General features: G+C 37.3%; 1 protein-coding gene across 1 annotated transcript in view; it reads left to right on the forward strand.

Moving 5' to 3' along the window:
- The window catches only part of LOC101740701 (uncharacterized), a 186,290-nt gene that overhangs the window by 51,067 nt on the left and 112,101 nt on the right, over nucleotides 1–23,122 (forward strand). Inside the window, exons 18-20 of the mRNA XM_012696631.4 lie at nucleotides 4,846–6,257; nucleotides 20,751–20,895; nucleotides 21,339–21,452. Of these exons, the coding sequence (XP_012552085.2) occupies nucleotides 4,846–6,257; nucleotides 20,751–20,895; nucleotides 21,339–21,452 (1,671 nt within the window). The remainder of the gene's footprint in view (nucleotides 1–4,845; nucleotides 6,258–20,750; nucleotides 20,896–21,338; nucleotides 21,453–23,122) is intronic.

Genomic DNA, 23,122 nt, shown 5'->3' on the forward strand with positions numbered 1-23,122 from the left:
TAGAACAATATGCATCTTCAGAAGGATTTGTGCTCATTGTTGGATTACGTCATACGTGCTCATTCGGCTCATAACTCACAGGTCACGGACTGTACGATGTACTTTATGTGGACTGTACTGTGTGTTTGATGCGATTTTTTTAACCTTCTCGATAGCGTAAAAGTTAACTCGATTAAGTATGGAGTTGCCTACGTTTGCCGCTAGGGGCGGTGTTCCAACTGCATAGAAATTCGAGTTAACTTTTACGCTATCGAGAACTTTAAAAAGCTCGCATTAAGTACTCGTTTGTGCGGCTAGTTGTACTATAGAAGTACAAGTAATGTTATAAATAAAGGATTTGAGATAGTAATCGTTATTATAAAATATGTAGGTTAAGAGAAATTTATAATTTTTGAAAATTTTATTATTTTATTAAAAAAAGGAAATATTTAATATTTTTTGTTGTATTTATTAAAGCGTCATATTAAGAAGTTTATGTAAATTAGGCTTGGATTTACAAATATGTATTACCTTATTAATTAATTTTTGCAGGCATTCCTTTATTATAATTTTGATATCTTGAAACTGTAAGACGCTTATGGTTATATATACTTTAATTTAATATAAAATACATTATGAGTGAGCCCGCAATGAAAAACGTAGAAAGCTTATGGGTCGATGACCTGACTCATTCAATCACCAAAGTAAGACGAAACGCGTTTTTTCTAATAGTCTGTCTAATAAAATAAGAAAAAAATCTTTTTTTTTGAGTCTTTTTTAGTTCTTCTTCTTCTACTACTACTAATAATTCTACTAAATCTTAAAATTATTTCGAAAAAAGCCCCAAAATAAAGTTTGTATTTAATGAAATGGTTTAATTTATAACAAAATAATAATTACTATTTACAGGTAATTTTAACATATCATAGTTTTTAAGTGTAATGTATTAATGTAATATTTTAATAATACAACGTCATGTTGTTTGACAGCATCCATCTGTACACTTCAGATTGGAAAAATCAAATCGTATATTTAGTTAGGGTTGTCAGTGTAATTAGTTATTTTATTGTTAATGTAAAAATCAATTAAAAATTAACAGCGCATTGAGATTGCATTCTAAATTCTATAATATTTAGTTTGTTCATTTATGATAATTGCTAATTTTATTGTTCAAAAATAATTCAGAGTTTTAAGTGCTTTGAGGATATGCTTCAGCATTCAAAGGTAGACTGGTGGGAGTTGGGTCAGGCAACATGACGTGTATTCTTTAACCGCCAAGGCCTATAGGCCAGGACACAAGGCCAGTGACTTTCGAAATATCCAAATCTATTATCTATCTATATATATAAAAATGGATTGCTGTTCGTTAATCTCGCTAAAACTCGAGACCGGCTGGACCGATTTGGCTAATTTAGGTCTTGAATGGAAGTCCAGGGAAGGTTTAAAAGGTAGATAAATATGAAAATTCTCGGAATTAAATAAAGCTTAGGTCTTTTATTTATCGATTGAGGCACTACGAAGTCTGCCGGGTCAGCTTGTAATATCTATATATTAATACGTGAAGCAAAAACTTTGTATCCCTTTTTATGAAAATTGCGCGGACGGAGGAGTATGAAATTTCCCACACTTATAGAAAATATAGAGAAGAAATGCACAATGCTAATATATTTTTAAAATAATGCATAAAAGATACATTAAATCAATAAAGAAAACATTACACACACTACATACTATGTATTTGACGCACACACGCATGCATACTATTTATTGTCAAACTTTTGTTCTTGGCGTCTGTTGTCAAATTGAGAATAGATTAAACATTGTCTTTGTTAATATTTTTTATAGTGTAGTCTTGGCGAGATTTGTGATTATAGAAGTATTAAATACAATAATAATAGTGTACAAACTTACAATTCCAATTAATTATAGTCGAATTTCGACTACTGCGGGATCTCTAGTATAAATTAAGAGCCGTCAGATATCAATGAATGATTTCTTAAGCAGGAAGTTCTATAGTAGTGGTTTAACTGTTTTACTATCTCGCTTCGAAATTACCGTTACGCGCTGTGGTTCGGGATAAATAAATGTTCCACCAAAGTACAACTAAAAACTGTATTCAACACTTAAATCACTTTAAACACTTCACAAACACTTTAAAACTCTCAATTCGCTTCTTCCGCTTCGCTTCAGGTGATCCGTTCGCTGTTTCGCTTCGAGTAGTTCCGATTACTGAATGATTGCGTGCCATCTCTGCAACGCTTTTATAGCCCATAACCATATCCCTAGAATTATCGAGAATATTCCACAAAAGTCTAATATTGTGTGTTTCCGCTATCTGAAAAGAGATGGCGTTGTATTCTCGAGCGTTCTGCGGCTAGATACTTTGAATTGTATTTTTTTTGACTTGTTTTTTTGTGTACTGTAAATATGTTTTCTTGTTTTAAAAAAAAAAAAGAAGAAAATAGTTGAGAAAATACAAAAAAAAAAAAAAGCCCGCTGAGTTTGTTTCGCCGGTTCTTCTCAGGACTGTGGCTTTTTTGGAACCGGTGGTAGAGTTAACATTTTCTTTTACATTTTGACATTCAACAAGTGTGTTTTTGATGACATCCAAGTTGAAATAAATGATTTTGAATTTGAATTTGAATTTGATATTCGTTTGACTATTCGGCGATGATGGCGTTACTCTTACCGGCGTAACATTACTAATCCAGTTTCTATTTTTAATCTTCTCGGCATCTAATTAGCGTTACCAAAGACACAAAGAAATATAGTTGTTATCTATATTTCTTTGTCCCTTTGCTATGGCTATATCTATTGTATTTTTTTCTACGTCTACGTCACTGTAGGTCTTGGCGTTTGTGTTAAAACACTTTAAATATAAGAATAAATGTGTAGAAAGACTGTGTACCGTCACAATACGTCGTTATAATATGTATAGATATAACAAGATTTGTGACTGTTTGTTCGTTCTAAAACGTGACGTAGGAAGGTCACGGCTGTAGTTATTAGAGCCTCATCAGCTTTATCATAATGTGGATGCTGCCGTCGATCTTGAAACGTAAGGTCCCATGGCATATTGAAGGGATATTTTACTCCATTTGATGGATATACGTCGGCAATAGTGGGTTTTATTGTGAGCCTACCCAGTTAGGTACTTGGTGGGCAGCGGCTTGGATCTGGTCCCTGGCATTGCTGTGAGCGACGGTAACCACTCACCATCGGGTGGGCCGTATGCTCGTCTGCCTATACGGCAATAAAAAAAAAGTTACCACAGTCTCTATATGCCTATCGTGAAGAATTCTCTTTTTGACTTTACGTAGCAAGGTGGGTGGTGGAATTCATATGACTATGATCTTTACCAATTTATATTATTCTAACCTTGAAATCGTCTGCCAGTCGATAGTCGTTTAAAAAGAGGTGGAACCTCAATTTATTTTCATTACCGACTTTTCGGCCGATATAAATACCATTAACCTATTGTCAATAATAATCTATAGATCTTTAAATAAATAAAACTGTCTCAACTAACTAGTTGTTGACATTGAAAGTTTCGAGAGCTTTACTGAGTGACGTCATTTACAAAATGGTTTCCTTCATTTGTTGTAAGAACAATAATATATTCTACATTGCCATGAGCGCAATTGGTCTGAAAAAGTACGTCCTTTTAGGAAACATAATGTTTACCAATGCTATTTACTGTATCAAAGGCTGTATCTCCTGCTAAGTCTCCAAGTTGAATAGTAGGAGGTCCTTATTTAAATTTTATATTCATATTGTGCTATTGGCGATGTAATTCAAGCTCAGATAGGATAGGTAAGCTCTATTGGTCCGCGACAGCGAAAAGTTAGTTAATATATTACGTAAATTGGCCATTTAACTTGTGTCAAGATGAAAAACGGTCACAAGTCTTGTAAAGTAGATGTTAATCGGTGTCAATGCTTTAAAAATGTGTTTTCGATGTTGTTCAAGAGATGCTTTATTATGTGTTGCAATAAATTATTGTGAAAAAAACGGAAACAGTTTTATTTATACATCGGAATTTATAATAAAAATAACTAACGGCCGTCTGGTGTAGTGGTAAGTGACATGGTCACTACACAAGGGGGTCGCGGGTTCGAACCCCGCCAAGGGAAGATATTTGTATGATAAATATAAATATCTTTTCCAGGGTTATGGATGTATATTAAATATGTGTATGTGTATAATAAAAATCTTATATTTATTTCCGTTATCTGGTATCTGTAACACAAGGTCCTTACGAACTTAGCACGGGACCAGTTAATGTGGCGTGACTGTTAGTATATAAAAAAAAATTAAAAAAAAAAAAAAATTGAAATGTATGATGTCATCAACAATTTTACTTCATTCGGGATAAAGGACTTTTTGTGCTTACAACGGTTTCTTGGAGACAATATAAAAAAAAACACCAACTTCCTAGCTTATTACCACAATCAATCGGAATCGGGTAGTGAATATCGTAGCGGCAAATTTTTAAATTTGCATAATGCCTTGTGGCAGTATGTAATAAAAGCGGGTAGAGACAGGTAGCATAGTAGGTTCCAGGTATGCTTATTTCTGCCGCGAAGCAGTGATGCATTCCGGTTTCAAGGGTGGGGAAGACGATGTACTATAAAATTGAGACTTAGAACTCTTGTCTCAAGTTCAACTTTTTGATTTCCAAATATACGTTATCGATATCTATGGGCTCCGGTAACCGCTTAGCACTAAATGGGCCGTAAAAGTGTGATTGTTTACACGTTTAAAAACCTACTTTGACATTTTGATTAAGACGTAATGATATATAATTGCTTATGTATAAAATAATAATCAAAATGCAACTCATTGCAAAGTTTGGATATTTCACAGGAGTGCCTCAATTCCCTTGCCTCAGACGAAAACACAGGCATGGACTCATTCCACGAATGTCTTCAAGAATACGGAGAAGACCTTGAAGTAGTACAAATCTGCCTCGAACCTGAAGATGCTTCTATAAAAGATGATGAAATATCCGTTATCGCTGACTTGAGTTTTGATGACTGCAAAAAGGACATACACCGAAAAGAAATTACTATAGATAGTGATATTATACGTGTAAACGGAATTAAATCCTCGAAATCAGAAGAGTCTCTAGATCATGATGATGATATGACCATCACAGAAGACGACTTTATAGCTCCAAGGGAACTGAAACGAGATATTCGTCGCAAATCAGCTGATATAAAAGAAGATATATGTATTTTTAAGCAGAACAGCAAAGATATATCGACTTCAGACGAAATGGTATTTGCCGTTACTCCAACTGGGTTAGAAAGAATCAGTTTCGAGAAATACTGGAAGGAATGCGATGAAAAAATCGATACAACGACGTTAGAGAGGGTCAAAAGCGATGAAAGTTGGAAGGACGCTAATTCCCCTACCGATGACAGTTTTCACGACGCTACCACGAAAATATCCATCCAAGAGAACAATTCCCTGCTATATATAGATCACGACATCGACGGATACGAAACTTGTCTTGATGATGACACATCTTCGATGAAGTGCGCGTTAAAAAACGATCGTAAAGCTACCTTTGATGACAACAAAAATATAAACAAACAAGACAAAACAGATCATGTTACCAAAGGCACCGATCAAAACTACTTTCAGTATGAGGCAGATGCCACAGACGAGTTCTCATCTCGTCCTTACATACAGGAGCACATAATAAAACAGATGAAATCTCTTAAAATAGAAACAATAAACATTGGAAACAAGAGAAAAAGAAGTCCTAGTAAATCGTCTAAGAAGGAGAGGATGCAATGTGTAGAATATTACAACGACCAAGCTGAGTGTTTGAAAGAAATTAAACAGAAGAAATTAGAAGAACAAAAGAAACATAAAGAAGAAAAGAAGAAAACAACGGATAGAAAGAAAACGGATAGTTCTAGAGGAGAAAAAAGGTGTCAGTTGAAGAAGAAGGAAGTTAGCGAAGAGTCTACTGATTTTGAGGGCAGCTACGTGCCTGGCTGTCACAGGTGCTTCTTAGAGAACTACGCTTATGCTATAACAACGGCGTATATGGCTGAATCCAGTTCATGCAAATACTGCCAAGTTATAAGAGACATGCTGGAAGTTCCCAAAGCGATGTCTGGGAGAAGGAGGTCGGCTCCAGCATTAGTCAATTTATCGAGTGAATCGGATTCTGATGATGATGGGCTGCTTTTCGTGCCTATGGTGCAGGGTAGGAGGAAGTCTGCTGGACCTCTCAAGTTCGTGCTGCCTCCTAGAAGACCGAGGTAAGTGATTTTCACTAATAAAATCTTGCGAAACGGTTTGATAGTAAGGCGCAAAACGCCTGCACAGCACAGCAATGACACTGATTGACGACCACGACCGCTCCGACAAGAGTTATACGACAATAAATAACTGGTTAATTTTCTGGTGGTAGGAGGTAGGTAGTTTGGTATAAATTAATGTTTTTGGAAAGGAAACTTAAAAGTGAGATTGCCTCCTAGTGTTGACGAGCGCTGAATCGAAGCAGTATACAAAACATACTTCACGCCATATATTCTGTGGAAACCTTATAAGCACCTATTATCAGTCGACCTAGAGCAAGAGTTAGGTTACGGTACAAACAACCTTATTTCTAAATAATCACAGGTTTCACTTTATTTCAAAAGGCATGCTAACTTTAAATCTTTGTCAATTAAACAAGAATGATCTGGTAGTAGTAATGTGACGGCGAGTTTGTATTACAAAATGGCATGATTGGAATACTTCAGCTATTTCTTAAGCGCTGGCAAAGTTTGTATGGTAAACTATAAAGTGCTCTGAGGAATTGTTTGAGATGATCCCCTCATCTCCTTTTTATCATCGCACCTCCCGCCATCGGAGCAAAGATCATCCATATTATCTGGAATCGCTGCGTTCATCGACAGTGCGTTTCCAGAGGTCTTTTCTGCCACGTCCTGCTGTTGAATGAGCTCCCCTCCACGGTGTTTCCCGAGCGCTATGACATGTCCTTCTTCAAACGAGGCTTGTGGAGAGTATTAAGCGGTAGGCAGCGGCTTGGCTCTGCTCCTTGCATTGCTGAAGTCCATGAGCAACGGTAACCATCAGGTGGGCTGCATGCTCGTCTGCCTACAAAGGCAATAGAAAAAATAAAAAAATAGTACATTGTGCAAACACGCGGGATGAGAAGCCCTACATTATTCCCGCGGTGCACATACAATTTTTTCTCCTACCAGACCGAAAGTTCGACGTTGTAAAAAACTTAGGACCCGTGAAGTACCGAGCCAGGGTCCAGGGGCGAAGCCCTGGCGGGGGAAGGGCCCCCCCCCTTTCATAAAGAAAACAATTACAAACTACTACTAATTGAAAAGAACTGTTTGATGCACTCATCTTTGTTTAATACTTCACTATTAAATTTTATTGCCTTTTGTTTATTTCACTTTTACACTAAACACAATATTTCAAATTACTCGAGCACAACAATGGCGGCAGAAGTAGACACTAACGCGCATGCGCACTTGTCAGTACCCAGGGAGGAAAAGTTAGACTTTCTTCCCCGTACAGCGGGACGAAAACCGAACTTTCGGCGTAGGTAGGAGAAAAAAATATTTAAGAGATCTGGTTGCTAAGCATCGTTGCATAGTTAGTCTTATACATGTTTAATATTAAATTAATACCGCAAAAAACTGTATGCCAGATTGGTTAATTTAACGTCACCGCGTATAAAGATTAGGGTGCAAGGAAATTTCAAACTATGAACATTTTGTTTAGGTGCATTTTCGAAAACGTTCTTCGAAAAAAATCTTGCCTGATTTTGCAAAACAGTGAAACGTTCAGGCTCTGTAAGTAGGGTAACCATAACTGTAATTAAGGCCTTAACACCTTGTCTCGAAGTAATGGTATTCGAGTCGTGATTATATGGATTCCATTTACATCTCTAAGGACTGGTTATGGTCTGAAGGATAGGACGTCCGGTGTTCTTTTTATTATTGCCCTTGTAGGCAGACGAGCATACGGCCCACCTGATGGTGAGTGGTTACCATCGCCCATGGACTTCAGCAATCCCAGGGGCAGAGCCAAGCCGCTGCCTACCGCTAATGTACATGGTAATCTTCCTATAAGACGGTAGATACGTTCCTACAGAGTCCCGTGTTGTGCGAAATCGTGTTATATGAGACTGAAAGCCAGTCTAAAAATAAATAATAGTTTAAAAAAGTAAAAAAAATACGCTTTCATAGAAAATTCAACTAAAAGTTAGAAAATAAATTTTAATAAATTTGAATTGAAAATAGTGTAAGGAAAATGATTTTATTGTAAAAAAAACGTGGGGTGCATGGTATCAATAGTTATAAATATTTTATGAACAGATATGAGTAGAAGGGTTATTTTGATAATATCCTGAAAAGCACCCCACGCTTTTTTACAATAAAATCATTTTTTCTTACACTATTTTTAATTCAAATTTCCTTCGGTCCTTAATAAGTATACCAAATTTCGAGTTAGTCCGACGTTTTGAAGGGGGTCAAAATCATGTTCAAAGATTCCGTTACATACTAACATACATACGTCTGAAGCTAATAGAAGCGTATTAAAAAGCAGAGTAAATTATCTGAATGAAAATTAAATTATTGTTATTATTATGATAAAGTCGAAATCAAGTCGTAATTAACCCTTTTAATTATGTCGATGACTTGTGAATACCACAATATCATGTTGTTTGTTATATTTCCAATATGGCGGAAAGGGTTGCAAAATTGGCTTTTTTTTGTATAGATACTCATGGGAGTCCGATTTACGTAGTTTTAGGCCGCATGCTCAACGTCAATAAGTAGTTTAACGAATCGATCCCCGAGGGCACTTACATATTCAAATTAAATAATGTACAACAATGGAATTGGTAGGCACTTAGCCAAATTAATATTATAAACCCGAAATGCATCGATATATTTTTTGTTTCTGTGTTACATTGCTCTGTATTTTGGATGAGATTGCTGCGTAGTATAACGTGGTCGTTGGAGTCCATAGAATGTGAATGCCGCTATCCACCTTGAGACATCAGGTCCAAGGTCCGATGCTATTGACAATTTTTTTGTAAAAATAATTTACTCATGCTATTACCAGTTTTGGGTTGTGCATTAAAGTATTAGTCGCCAAAGAATTGAATGCGATACCTGCTGTCTCTGGTACTCAACTACCCACTAAGCATCGAGTGGGCCGTCATTATAACCGCCGATCTAAAGCGATTGATAAACAAAAACCGCCTTTTTTATTTGCCGAATTATTTTTGTATTCAATTTCTATTTTATTTTTTATTTTATTTTTATTGCTTAGATGGGTGGACGAGCTTACAGCCCACCTGGTGTTAAGTGGTTACTGGAGCCCATAGACATTTACAACGTAAATGTGCCACCCACCTTGAGATATAAGTTCTAAGATCTCAGTATAGTTACAACGGCTGCCCTACCCTTCAAACCGATTAGCATTACTGCTTCACGGCAGAAATAGGCAGGGCGGTGGTACCTACCCGTGCAGACTGACAAGAGGTCCTACCACCAGTAAATTTTGTCCTACCACCAATTTTGTGAGCAAGATATTATTTAATAAGTATTTTTCGAGTTAATGATTGATTTCCTCCATCTCTGTTACCCCTTGCGTCACGTTCGACTCAACCTTGAGCTTTCCCCGGGGAGTCCAAGCTAATACGTAATTGGCCATAATGGATTAGGTCAACGAAGAGCTTTTTTTAAACACATTTTCATTAGCTTGACCCATAACTACATACCTAAATGGTTCCGTATAATTTCGACCAAGATATTGGACTCATTTGAAAATTAGCACACGTATCAAGAAACGATAATTTTATTACTCTTTGGTTTAATATCTTGACTGGGATAACGTGGTAAATGAGAGATTAGTGTGGTTTTCAGTTTGTCTCGTTATTTTAGCCGGCTTAAGATTTATATATTTTTTGTGTGGGTAGTTATAAAACCTTCGAGCAAGCATTACCGGGCAATGACAGTAAAATGTGTTTTTAAGGGATTTTATGACCTGGTAACTAAGACCTTTAAGTCATGTCTTATTTTAATTTATATTCTTATTTTTATGAAAAATGATAATGTGGAGATAAATGAAATGAAATGAAATGAAGATGATTAATTTGAGACATTAATCAACTAGGATGAAATTAAATGAAATGAGATATGGGATGAAATATAATCTCAGTAAAATGGTGGTTATTTACTGAAATTTTTTTTAGTGGACTTTTTGGAGGATCCCGAGAAGTTACGTCCAGCGGCTTTGTTTCATTTTCCCACATTTGTGCACTTTCACAGATATTAAATTGTTAATAAACCACCGTTATTACACATTTAAACTTGAAGAAACACTAAATAGACAAAATAAAACAAATCACACAACTTCACTCCTCGCGTTCCCGCCAAAAAGTCCACAGTAAAATGTTGGTTCGAGTTTGTCAAAGAATATCGTAGCGTAGGCAGCGGCTTGGCTCTGCCCCTGGCATTGCTGAAGTCCATGGGCGACGGTAACCACTCACCATGAGGTGGGCCGTATGCTCGTCTACATACAAGGGTAATAAAAAAAATAAAAAAAAATACTGGTGATAGGATGCTTTGGACATCTTATGAGTCCGTACGGGTGGGTACCATCGCCCTACCTTCTACAGTGAAGCAGTAATGCTTTTCGATTTGAAGGGTGGTGCAGCTGTTGTACTGTAAAAACGGAGACCTTAGAACTCATATCTCAAGGTGGGTGGCGGCATTCACGTTGTAGATGTCTATGGGCTCCAGTAACCCATTAACATCAGGAAAGCCGAGAGCTCGTCATCTCATCTAAGCAATAAAAAAAGGCTTCAATTCTGTAGGGTCATACACACATGCTTTATATCGTACGTGGCGTGTTACCTGGCTACGTAATGCAAGGTGTCATCTTCACCATTCCACGCTTATGGGAAAAGTATATTGGGACGACAGTCCAGTTGTAACGGTCATACAGCGAACACAGTTCCACTTAGATAGCTATAATAAAACTGTATGTACCTATTGTATTTTCCTTAAATATACAAGTGTGTGAGTTAATAAAGATTTTCATTTACAACAACTGTTTTAAATTACTGTTCCGCGGTAAAAATGGGTCGCTAAGTACATATACCAAGAACTACGATTTTTTTGCTAGGCGATGATGGTTTATCTCTTTATCTTTTGTGATTTGAGATACATAATAATTTGGTATAGTTGGTATTAGGTTCAGCATTGAAAATCCGGTGACGGACTGTTGTGAAGCCAAGCCAGTGTAAGGTAGATTGATTAAACAGATTAACAGAACTATTGGGACTTTTTGGCGGGAACGCGAGGAGTGAAGTTGTGTGATTTGTTTTATTTTGCCTATTTAGTGTTTCTTCAGGTTTAAATGTGTAATAACGGTGGTTTATTAACTGTTTAATATCTGTGAAAGTGCAAAAATGTGGGAAAATGAAATAAAGCCGCTGGGCGTAACTTCTTGTGTTCCTCCAAAAAGTCCACTGAAAAAATCTCAGTAAATGACCACAATTTTACTGCGATTATATTTCATCCCATATCATCTCATTTCATTTAATTTCATCCCAGTTGATTAATGTCTCAAATTAATCATCTTCATTTCATTTCACTCCATTTTATCATTTTTCATAAAAATAAGAATACAAATTAAAATAAGACACAACTTAAAGGTCTTAGTAACCAGGTCATAAAATCCCATAAAAAAAAACAGAACTATTACAGAATATTGTCGATAATATTTGCCAATGTTTTCTACCGTCCAAAATTGATTCTTCAAAGAAGCAGTAGGTGTATTCTTTGTGTTTCGACATAGCGATGTTTTCATCATATGCGAGTATGTTTAGTTAAGAATACAATGCGTGGTCCGCTCCGCGTGAGCTTATAGGGGATTATAGATATTAGTAATGGTCTCACCGTCATGTCGATAGTTTAATTAAAATTTAATTAAATATAAAATTAGTAATAGACGTGAAAGACAATATGTGTAAGAGGGGAGTGAGCGAAGAAATGGTATATGATAGAGGTGAATGGAAGGAAAAAACATGTTGCGTTGACTTCCGGTGAATGGGAGAAGGGCAGGAGAATGATGATAATAAAATTTACAGGTGGTAGGACGTCTTGTGATTCCGCACGGGTGATACCCTCACCCTGCCGGTTTCTGCCGTAAAACAATAATGCGTTTCGGTTTGAAGGGTGAGGCAGCTCTTGTTGTACTGTAAAAACTCAGACCTTAGAACTATTATCTCAAGGTAGGTGGCGGCATTTACGTTGTCTATGGGCTTCGGTAACCACATAACATCAGGTGGGCTGAGAGCTCGTCCATCCTCCTAAACAATAAAAATAACTAAATAAAATTAGTACCTAATAGATGCTTCGTTTATTTTTTTAGCTTTCTATGATGCTCTTGGAGAATTAAACTATTTCTGCATCGAAGTAGTTCGTTTCGTTTTGGGAGTTTGAACAGCAGATTTTTGTGTTGGTTTAGTGGTAATGACCCTATGGTAATGACCCTATGGTAATGACCCTATGGTAATGACCCTATGGTAATGACCCTATGGTAATGACCCTATGGTAATGACTCTAAGGGAATGACCCTATGGTAATAACACATGACCCTCACTTCTCTCATCTGCTTCTGCATGAGGACGTCTATCGATTTGCAGCTGTTTCATCTCGTATTTATTATTTTAGGTATACTTAGGTGATGATTCTAGTTTGAGTAGATCCTAGAGTACTTTTGAACGTATAATTTACAATTGTGTTTAAAAATTGCGTGTTAATACCATGACCGTACTTGGAATTTTCATTCAAGGGCAATTCGTGATTTCTTGTCGGCAAATATAGGCAGAATCGTGACCTTTTAATGCTACTTACACCCAAGGTAGTATTTAAGGAAAGTAAGATAAGCATGCTAATTTACCGACAGATTATGGGAAAGTAGTAGACTAGTTATCGACTTCAAGGAAGCTGAGCTCACACTGGTCCTCTGTATTAACTGTCTCCACATAGATGAACGCCACTTACGGGACATCTACAACGTAAATGCGATACCCACCTTGAGATATAAGTTCTAAGGTGTCAGTATAGTTACAACGGCTGCCCCACCCTTCAAACCGATACGCATTGTTGCTTCACGGTAGAAATAAGCGCGGTGCTGGTAACTACCCGTGCGGACTCATAAAAGGTCCTACCATCTATCAATAAGAAATAGAGTTCGTCTATTTATTTAAATATCACTCGAATTAAAGATTTTCCCTTGTTTGATCGTTACATACGACTGCTGTTAAAAATATCGATGTTTAAAAAACTATCGATAAATCTGAATTAAATGGTGGCATCCCTATTAAAAAATTGCTAATACCCGTAATTGAGTTACGCTGAGCTGTCCTCAATGCTGCGGATTGTCAGCCACTTAGACAGTTGTTGTTGGTCTTTGGTTAAGTGCATACATGTTGGCCATTGGCCGTTCTTGGATCCAATATCGGATAATGCAGTGTTATTGAAATCGATTATCGGTGAGTTTTGTGTGTGGCAATTTGAAAGTAGGGTGCGACCTTTTTTCCTTTGTGCATGCGAGGGCTCGAAACGTGATCCCGTCCCATGAAAGAGATTAGGCGTTAGGTATATTATTCGTGAATTGGCGAAGCTTACAATGCAACTTTTATTAAGAGGTTTTTAGGGGTTGATAGAAATCAGTAGGTCAATGCTTCTCCTTAGCTTGAGACAAGAGGTAACGCAATAGATAGTAACGCTGTCCCGACATCTTTGGATGCGCGAATGCTTCGTGATAGAAATATAATTAAGTGCACTCTCAAGCAGTATTTTCCAGGTAGAGGCGGCTTGCGAATTATTACGATTTTTAGTACCGTTTTAGTAATGCACGTTGTCTTAATATATATTTTTTGGGACTCATTATTGTGGCTTACCATGTTTGGTGTCTCATTTTGGCACAAAACATATTTCAACTGAGACATACACATGTTTTTTTTTTTATTGCTTAGATGTGTGGACGAGCTCACAGCCCACCTGGTGTTAAGTGGTTACTGGAGCCCATAGCCATCCACAACGTAAATGCGCCACCCACCTTGAGATATAAGTTCTAAGGTCTCAAGTATAGTTACAACGGCTGCCCCACTCTTCATACCGAAACGCATTACTGCTTCACGGCAGAAATAGGCAGGGCGGTGGTTCCCACCCGCGCGGACTCACAAGAGATCCTACCACCAGTAATTACGCAAATTAAAATTTTGCGGATTTGATTTTTACTACACGATGTTATATTCCTTCACCGTGGAAGTCAATCGTGAACATTTGTTGAGTACGTATTTCATTAGAAAAATTTGTACCCGCCCGAAATTCGAACACCGGTGCATCGATCATCACGAATGCACCGGACGTCTTATCCGTTAAGCCACGACGACTTCAAAAGCCACGACGGCTTCACGTTTAAAGTAAAATATTTTTTATCGCCAAACATATATAGTGCCATATGAAGGGGCAGTGTTTCCGTGTGCATTTCTCTTAATCAAATTATCCACTCAACTAAGCGCTGTGCCTAGTGAACTCTGAAAGAGCTGCCGCCTAATTAGTTCTATCCGCTTTGGGTGTTCTTTTTACAGGATCTGTTTTAGCGGTTTTCGAAATTCTAGAAGTAAACTTTAGCCGTACGATTTTTTTTAATCGCTTAAATGGTGGACGAGCTCACAGCCCACCTGGTGTTAAGTCGTTACCAGAGCCCATAGACGTCTACAATGTAAATGCGCTACCCATCTTGAGATATAAGTTCTAAGGTCTCAGTATAGTTACAACGGCTACACCACCCTTCAAACCGAAACGCATTACTGCTTCACGGCAGAAATAGGCAGGGTGGTGGTACCTACACGCGCGGACTCACAAGAGGTCCTACCACCAGTAATGACAAATTTAATTTAGAATCCCAAAAAAATCTTCGAGTTATGAATAATTTTCGAGTGTATCCATCGCGTCCAATAAAATGAAAATCTCAGAGCTCTGTATGAGACCGTCCTGGAATCGGACGAAACGTTGGCGACATTCCGGATAAACCCATTCTGAACCTTCAGCGAATAATGAACCCTAACGTCAATGGAAGTCACTAATCATATCCCAGTAACGTGCGAACTGTACGTAATAATTATTACATATACGACATTTTTTATTATTATTTGTAAATATTATATTCAATTTTTATACACATATAATATAACTTTAATATTATAATATAACAAATCAAAATAATTTAATATGAATCAACTCACACAGTAGAACAAATCTTCCAATGCGCTTGAAGGAGGCATAGTTCCCAAGATACTGGTTACGTTTTTTTTTTTATTATTGCTTAGATGGGTGGACGAGCTCACAGCCTACCTAGTGTTAAGTGGTTACTGGAGCCCATAGACATCCAGAACGTAAATGCGCCACCCACCTTGAGATACAAGTTCTAAGGTCTCAAGTATAGTTACAGTTACAAGGGCTGCCCCACCCTACCTCGTTGGACAGCCAGACTCACTCTCTGTGCAAAGTACCAGCCAGCCTTAGCATCATGTGTAACCCCCCTCAAGCGTTTGGAGATTTCTGACAAAAATTCCGACATCATGTTTCATCATTATGCAAACAAACTTATTTGCCGTCGGCTTAGAACGAGCTTGATAATAATATAGTCGTTTGAGATTTGAATCTGTATAGAAATCGTGAATACATAGTTTTTTGTACATATACACATGTACGGTTGTGCATGATGGAGGTCGAGTTAGTAGCACGTGTCGGTTACAATGATTGATCTGAGTAATGGTGCCTGCATCTAGTACTGTCGCGAACACATTTGCAATTGCTCATTTAATTAATGGCGATAGGTCGTCTTGTGAGTACGCGCGGGTAGGTACCAATACATTACCTATTTCGGTTGTGAGACATTAATGCGTTCGGCGGTTGTACTATAAAACAGAGACCTTAGAATTTATGTCTCAAGATTGGGGGACGTATTGACGTGGTTGATGTCTATAGGCTCCGGTGACTACCTAACATCAGTTAGACCGTGAACACGTCCATCTTAGCAACAAAAAAGCCTTGAATGAAATAATAGACCAATTAACATCAGCTGAAATCGTTCAATAAAGACAATTTTGAACGAAAGAATAGGAAATTGTCTTTGAAATAGGAAATTCTCTTCAAAACTAGTAGAAGCTGTAAATGAGAAGTAATGTAATTGACTAAAAACTTCTCTCCTGTCGTCTCATATTGGTCCTTAATTAACTCTATCATAAAATACATAATACCACATCCAACATTTTTTTTACCTTCCATTTTGTTTCAAACAGTTTTCAACAGAGATATTAAATATTTTTTCGCATTATAAGGGAATTCCGGCTGTGCCGACTGTATTATTAAAAAGCTACGAATCCATTCTTCCAAACTCCGACAAACATTTTTCTTCTGCTGGCAGGTTATGGATAGCTTTAAAATAATAATGCATTCCGATTTTAACAGCACGATGTTGTATTTTTGTCCTACCTGTTGGCTGGTAACCTAGCCCTAGCCCTAGCAAGGTAACACTAGCCCTAGCAAGAGCAGTGCTTTGCAGAATCCACTACATCATTGGACTCACGACCCAATGAAAAGATCCGGCGCGAAACTCAGTGGGCTGTTCGTTCGTGGAACTCTTAGCCCACTGAGTTTCTCGCCAGATCTTCTCAGTGGGTCGCGTTTCCGATCCGGTGGTAGATTCTGCGAAGCACTGCTCTTGCTAGGGTTCGTGTTAGCAACAACGTCAGGTTTGAGCCTGGCGAGCTCACCTATTCGCCTGGTGACGCTGATATGGTCTCTAAAGATCATCAGCTTAGGTAGGAAGAAAAAAAATCTCTTGACTGGTGCTTGAGAGGCTTAAAAGCTCCGAGATTGGATCCAGGGGATCCGACAAGACATGTTTCGGGTGATGGTGGCTTCGCGTTGCCCTCGTCGCCTGGGTCGGATAAAGACGTTGTGTAGAAGTGTCTATGTGCTCTGGTACATAGCTGAATACTGTTAGAAAACCCCCCAAATTACGTATATACATATTTTTTTACAGGTTATCTAGTTATTATAATAGAAATGAGAGTATCAACTCATAATTACTGGTGGTAGGACCTCTTGTGAGTCCGTACGGGTAGGTACCACCTACCTATTTCTGCCGTGAAAGCAGTAATGCGTTTCGGTTTGAAGGGTGGGGCAGCCTTGTAACTATACTGAGACTTTAGAACTTATATCTCAAGGTGGGTGGCGTATTTACGTTGTAGATGTCTATGGGCTCCAGTAACCACTTAACACCAGGTGGGCTGTGAGCTCATCCACCCATACAAGCAACAACAAAAAAATCGAATCTGATTTTAAAATCTGAAATAACAGTTTTGTTGTCGACTGTACTTTTCCTACATTTCAACTTTGCACTATTAACACTTTTCACACACGTACCACGGGGCGACGGCGTTTCACCGGCATTCGTTGTTCGAAGTGACACGAACGTGGTCGTGTGATTGGAAATTGGAAATATTGTGTGATTCGGTAACCGAATTCAATTGAAGCCACGTGCTGTAAATATTAAGTACGTACCAAAGTTTGATTATGAAACGAAGTTAGTAATTCAGAAATAGTTTATGCATCTAAGTGCCATTTTTTAATACCCTTTTGTTAGCTTCAGATGTATATGTATGTAACGGAATCTTTGAACATGATTTTGACCCTCTTAAAAACGTCGGATTAACTCGAAATTTGGTATACTTGTTAAGGACCGATGACAATTCAATATTAAGAAAAATATTCAAAAAATTTAAATTCAACCAAAAAATTAAAAATAAATAATAGTTTAAAAAAACTAACAAAATACGCTTTTATAGAACATCCAACTTAAAAATAGAAAATAAATTTTAATAAATTTGAATTAAGAAAAAATGATTTTATTGTAAAAAAAGCGTGGTGTGCATGGTATCAGTAATTATAAATATTTAATGAACAGACATAAGTAGAAGGGTTATTTTGATAATATCCTGAAAAGTGTATTTTGTTAATTTTTTTAAACTATTTTTTATTTAACTTAAACTTAGATCATATTTCTCAACGCCTGTGACAGTATTCATGCCGTGATGACTATGGGCTCTGGTACCATTCAGCATACGGGTGGCCGGAAGTCCGTTTACTTATTCAATGAAAAAGCCAAACCAGTGCTGTCTTCTTTAATAAGTTTAAAAGCAAATATGGTATTAAAGATACATAGGTTCTTAACGTGTATTGCAATTGTATTATGTGCGACAAATATATTTGTTTAGATATTTCAAACGCTACAGTATCCAACCTTCCCAGCATCTATAGTTAGGAGTCATTGAATTCAATTGCTTAAGTGGTAAATTGAGGGTTCTCGATGCGTTGATATGATGTACGGTTTATTGGACTCGCAATTCGAGCTGGGCTGATTGTAAGCGAGATCTTTGACGCGGTATCTCGCCGGATTCCTCTTAACTGACTTCAAAGAAATTAGGATGCCATCAATTGAACTATATGTTTTTTTTTAATGATGTGTTACTTCTGTCTCTATATATTAATACGTGAAGCAAAAACGTTGTATCCCTTTTTATGAAAATTGCGCGGACGCAGGAGTATGAAATTTTCCACACTTATAGAGAATTTAAAGAAGAAGGGCACAATGCTAATATTTTTTTAAAATAATGCATAAAAGATACATTAAATCAATAAAGAAAACATTAGACACACTACATACCATGTATTTGACGCACACACGCATACATACTATTTATTGTCAAACTTTTGTTCTTGACGTCTGTTGTCAAATTGAGAATAAATATTGTTTGTCTTTGTTAATATTTTTTATAGTGTAGTCTTGGCGAAATTTGTGTTTATAGAAGTATAAAATACAATCATAATAGTGTACAAACTTACAATTCCAATTAATTATAGTCGAATTTCGACTACTGCGGGACCTCTAGTCTATATAGATGGACCGATTTTGATGATTCTTGTCTATTTGATGTTTGTCACGTGGTTCCATTTAAATTTTATCAAAATCTGACTTGCAGTTTTTGAGTTATCCTTAATTAATGCATATTTAATTGACTTGGATTACATTGGTGATCTCATTTTATTTTGGTAAAGGCAATTTATTTATTTTGTTAAAATTGTGTGCTGTTGTCCGTGGACAGCCGCAATTACAAGCACAGCTAATTGTCTACAGCAAAGCTGCATCATTAAGCCTTGTCTGGAGAGAGAAATGTCATAACGGAGGGAGGCAGAGAAGTTTATTCTAGAATTCAACTTGAAATATTAGCTCTTAAAACGTAATATTTGATTTTGTGCCAAGTGTTGAGTAGTAGCCATGAATTCATGACACATTGTGTGGATTAAGGGGGAAGAGAGTACATTCTCAATCAGTTCCTCAGTGAACTCCCCCTTTTTTATTGCTCTTGTAGGCAAACGAGCACACGGCCCACCTGGTGGTGAGTTGCTACTGTCGCCCATGGACTTCAGCAATGCCCCTTAGCAGCAGCTCTCGGCAGCTCCAACTTCTAGAACGATCAGCCATGAATTCTTGACAAATTGTGTGGATTAAGGGGGAAGAGAGTACATTCTCAATCAGGTTCTCAGTGAACTCTCCCTAAAACTACAGTTGCTCTCGGCAGCTCCAACTTTTAGAACGATTGCCTAGACCTATTACTGAATATTCATATCATTCCATAGAAGTCTTGAAGGCAATCGAAGGTTCGATTCGTGGTTCCAAAACTAGACACGTACCTACTGTGCTCTTAGCTTTGGTGGTTTGCTTTGGTAGGGAATTTTTATAGAGCATAGATGGGTCAATGAACTTAGCCTGGCTCACCTGGTAATATTAGAAGTCAACCACGAGTCCGAAGTCATATTCCACCTCATCCTGTCGCTAGGACATATGTTGCAGCTATTCACTAAACACCAAAAGTGGGTTCTTCTGCTCTTTAGAAGAAACTATGAAATGTCTGATTTCAATTATGTCGATTTTTGGTTGGTTTTGCAATTGTTTTTGTTTGTTTAACAATACACTTAGTGTTACAATATTTTTGTATCAATAATCAATTCCTAAACGTCGCAATAGACAAGAGACACATAATAATACGGCTTATTTAGTTCGATGTTATTTATGACAAAGGTTCGCTTAATACAAATTCAAATTCAAATTCAAAATCATTTATTTCAACTTGGATGTCAGTATGACACACTTGTTGAATGTCAAAATACAAATAACAATGTTAACTCTACCACCGGTTCCAAAAAAGCCACAGTCCTGAGAAGAACCGGCGAAACAAACTCAACGGTCTTTTTTTTTTTTGTTTTTTCTCAAATATTTTCTTTTTGTTAAATAAATAAATATATTTACAATAAAGGAAAAAACAAGTCAAAAAAACAATTAAAAAAATAATAATAATAATGAAAAATAAAAAGGCCAGGAGCGAGCGCCTCATTCCCACGTAGTGCCATCTAGTAAATAATCCTTAACTTTATAATATGCCTTTTGATTATGCTTGAAATTGTTTAAGATACTTTATTTCTTGATGACAGCAGTTGATTTTTTTTCTTAAAATCTACCATATTTAAATGTTCTACTCGATTCTAATTTCAATAGAGACATCTTTCTGATGAAATTCGCTGAAAAGGAAGCTTGATAATTTCAGTGAATGTTCTTATATCCTCCAGCTACTGTCCACAAGCGATGACGGTCACGGTGTCGCCGGATCGGCGTGCTGATACCATCGTAGCCCAGCGGTGGGGTCCCCCGAGGAAGGTGACCATCAAACGAAGCCCTGGTGCTCCTTTGGGCGTCAGTATTGTTGGCGGAAAGGTACATGATTAATAATTATTATTTGTTTCGTAAATCAGAAGACGTTTTAGATTTTATTGCTTGATTATTATTATTATTATTATTATTGCTTACATGGGTGGACGAGCTCACAGCCCACCTGTTGTTAAGTGGTTACTGGAGCGCATAGAAATCTACAACGTAAATGCGCCACCCACCTTGAGATATCAGTTCTAAGATCTCAGTATAGTTACAACGGCTGCCTTACCCTTCAGACCGAAACGCATTACTGCTTCACGGCAGAAATAGGCAGGGTGGTAGTACCTATCCGCGCGGACTCACAAGAGGTCCTACCACCAGTAACCCTTTTCTATTGCTTTAAAGATTTTGGTTACTACTAACAAACATCAGGTGTGCCCTATGCAGGTTCATCCGTATATGCGATAAATAAATTAGCTATCACGTTTTCTCCTTTTTGCCCAAAGGTCGATATAATATCAAGCCAAGATAGCGAAGAGGGAGAAGAAAAAGCGATTTTCGGAATCTTTATCAAGAATGTCGTTGCTGACAGCCCTGCTGGTCTTAGTGGAGAACTGCAAGTAAGTGGAGTGGAGAGAGAAAGAGAAATTCCAGTAGTCTAATTAATTCGGACCCTTAAATGGGAGAACGGAGAGAGACGGGTGAAATCGTGAGGTGGCATCAAATCTGCTCTTTCCAATATTATATGACAACGGCCACTCTGTCGAGAATGAAATGACTAAAAAGAAAAACAATTGATATTAACAGGATCATGGTCATAACTGATTTTGCTATAAAATATATCGAAGAGTCATCGTAAAGATGACACAAGCTTTGGTGATCTGTTTCTGCTTTCGTTTCAAATAAAAGCTCTTTTCAAAGTAATGAGAACTAAGCTCATGAATGTACATGTTTTGTTAAAAAGACGAATCGTCGTCTACTAGGAAAGATGAAATAGGGTAAACTAAAAAATCTCTGTCCACAATTAATCATCTTCCTGTAAGTTTTGTCCCCTCTACACGTTAGGTTAAATTAGTATTTTATGATCAACTATATGAATACAATTTTTTTTATTGCTTAGATCAGTGATTATCAAACTTATTTCTTTTACCGCCCCCTTTGAAAATCAATTATTTTTCAGCGCCCCCCATTTTTTATACACCCCTAAAACTTTAAAACCACAATTTCATTAATTTAATTAATAAATGTTGTATTAATTTTAGTAAATGTAGTACCACGTAGTACATATATATTTGTAGATGCTATTATTGTTTCTTCAATTTATTATATGTCCGTACATTGCTACAGAGCCTGTATTTACAAATTTGCAAAGTAAAAATGAATTCTTCTCATCAATATGTTTGTTTAAATTCAGAATTACCAAAATAAATTGCTAGTTCACTGTACTATTACTATGCTAATTTATTAGAACGAAACTATTTTTGTTGAATATCTTTCTCATTAATATAAGATTCTCATCATAAGATAATTAAAAATTTATATTTCGACTAGTAAATAATACTACTAACAATAATAACTTATTAAAGTACGAATAAGATAAACCTGGAAGTCGTAGAGGATTTCATTTATCTGGGCTCCGTCATAGCTAGTAATGGATCCTCCGAAAAGGACCTCAGAAGGCGAATCAGTATGGCAAAGAGAGCTATGTCCCAAATGGACCGAGTTTGGGTGGCATTTTTCTCTACGGCGCAGAGACTTGGATCCTCAAGAAAGCCGACCGCCAACGTATCGACGCGTTTGAGACGTGGTGCTGGAGGAAAATGCTCGGGATTCGTTGGACAGAACACAGAACCAACGAATCCATTCTTACCGAGCTCAAGATTCCAATGCACCTCCGCACTACATGCGCGCGGAGGAGTTTCGAGATCTTTGGACATATCGCCAGAAAGAGAGGTGACAATATGGAAAAGCTGCTGGTAACAGGCAAGGTATGCGGGAGAAGGCACAGAGGCAGAAATCCAATGCGCTGGTTGGACCAAATACGCTCCACTCTCAATACCTCAGTCCACGTTGCTATCCACACAGCCGAGGACAGGCAGGAATGGCGCAAGATGATGCAGGAGAAAGTTATTAGAGGAGGCCACGACCCTCAGCACTGAGGATTATCGACGCAAGAAGGAAGGAAACTACGAAAAATAAATTAATATCATTTCGTATTATAGATAAATATGGGTAATTTTTCATAGAATTTTAGTTTATAATTTAGACCTGGTTCAAATAAAAACCGCCG

Source organism: Bombyx mori, chromosome 28 (assembly GCF_030269925.1).
Source record: "Bombyx mori chromosome 28, ASM3026992v2".
NCBI classification, from domain to species: Eukaryota; Metazoa; Arthropoda; class Insecta; order Lepidoptera; family Bombycidae; genus Bombyx; species Bombyx mori.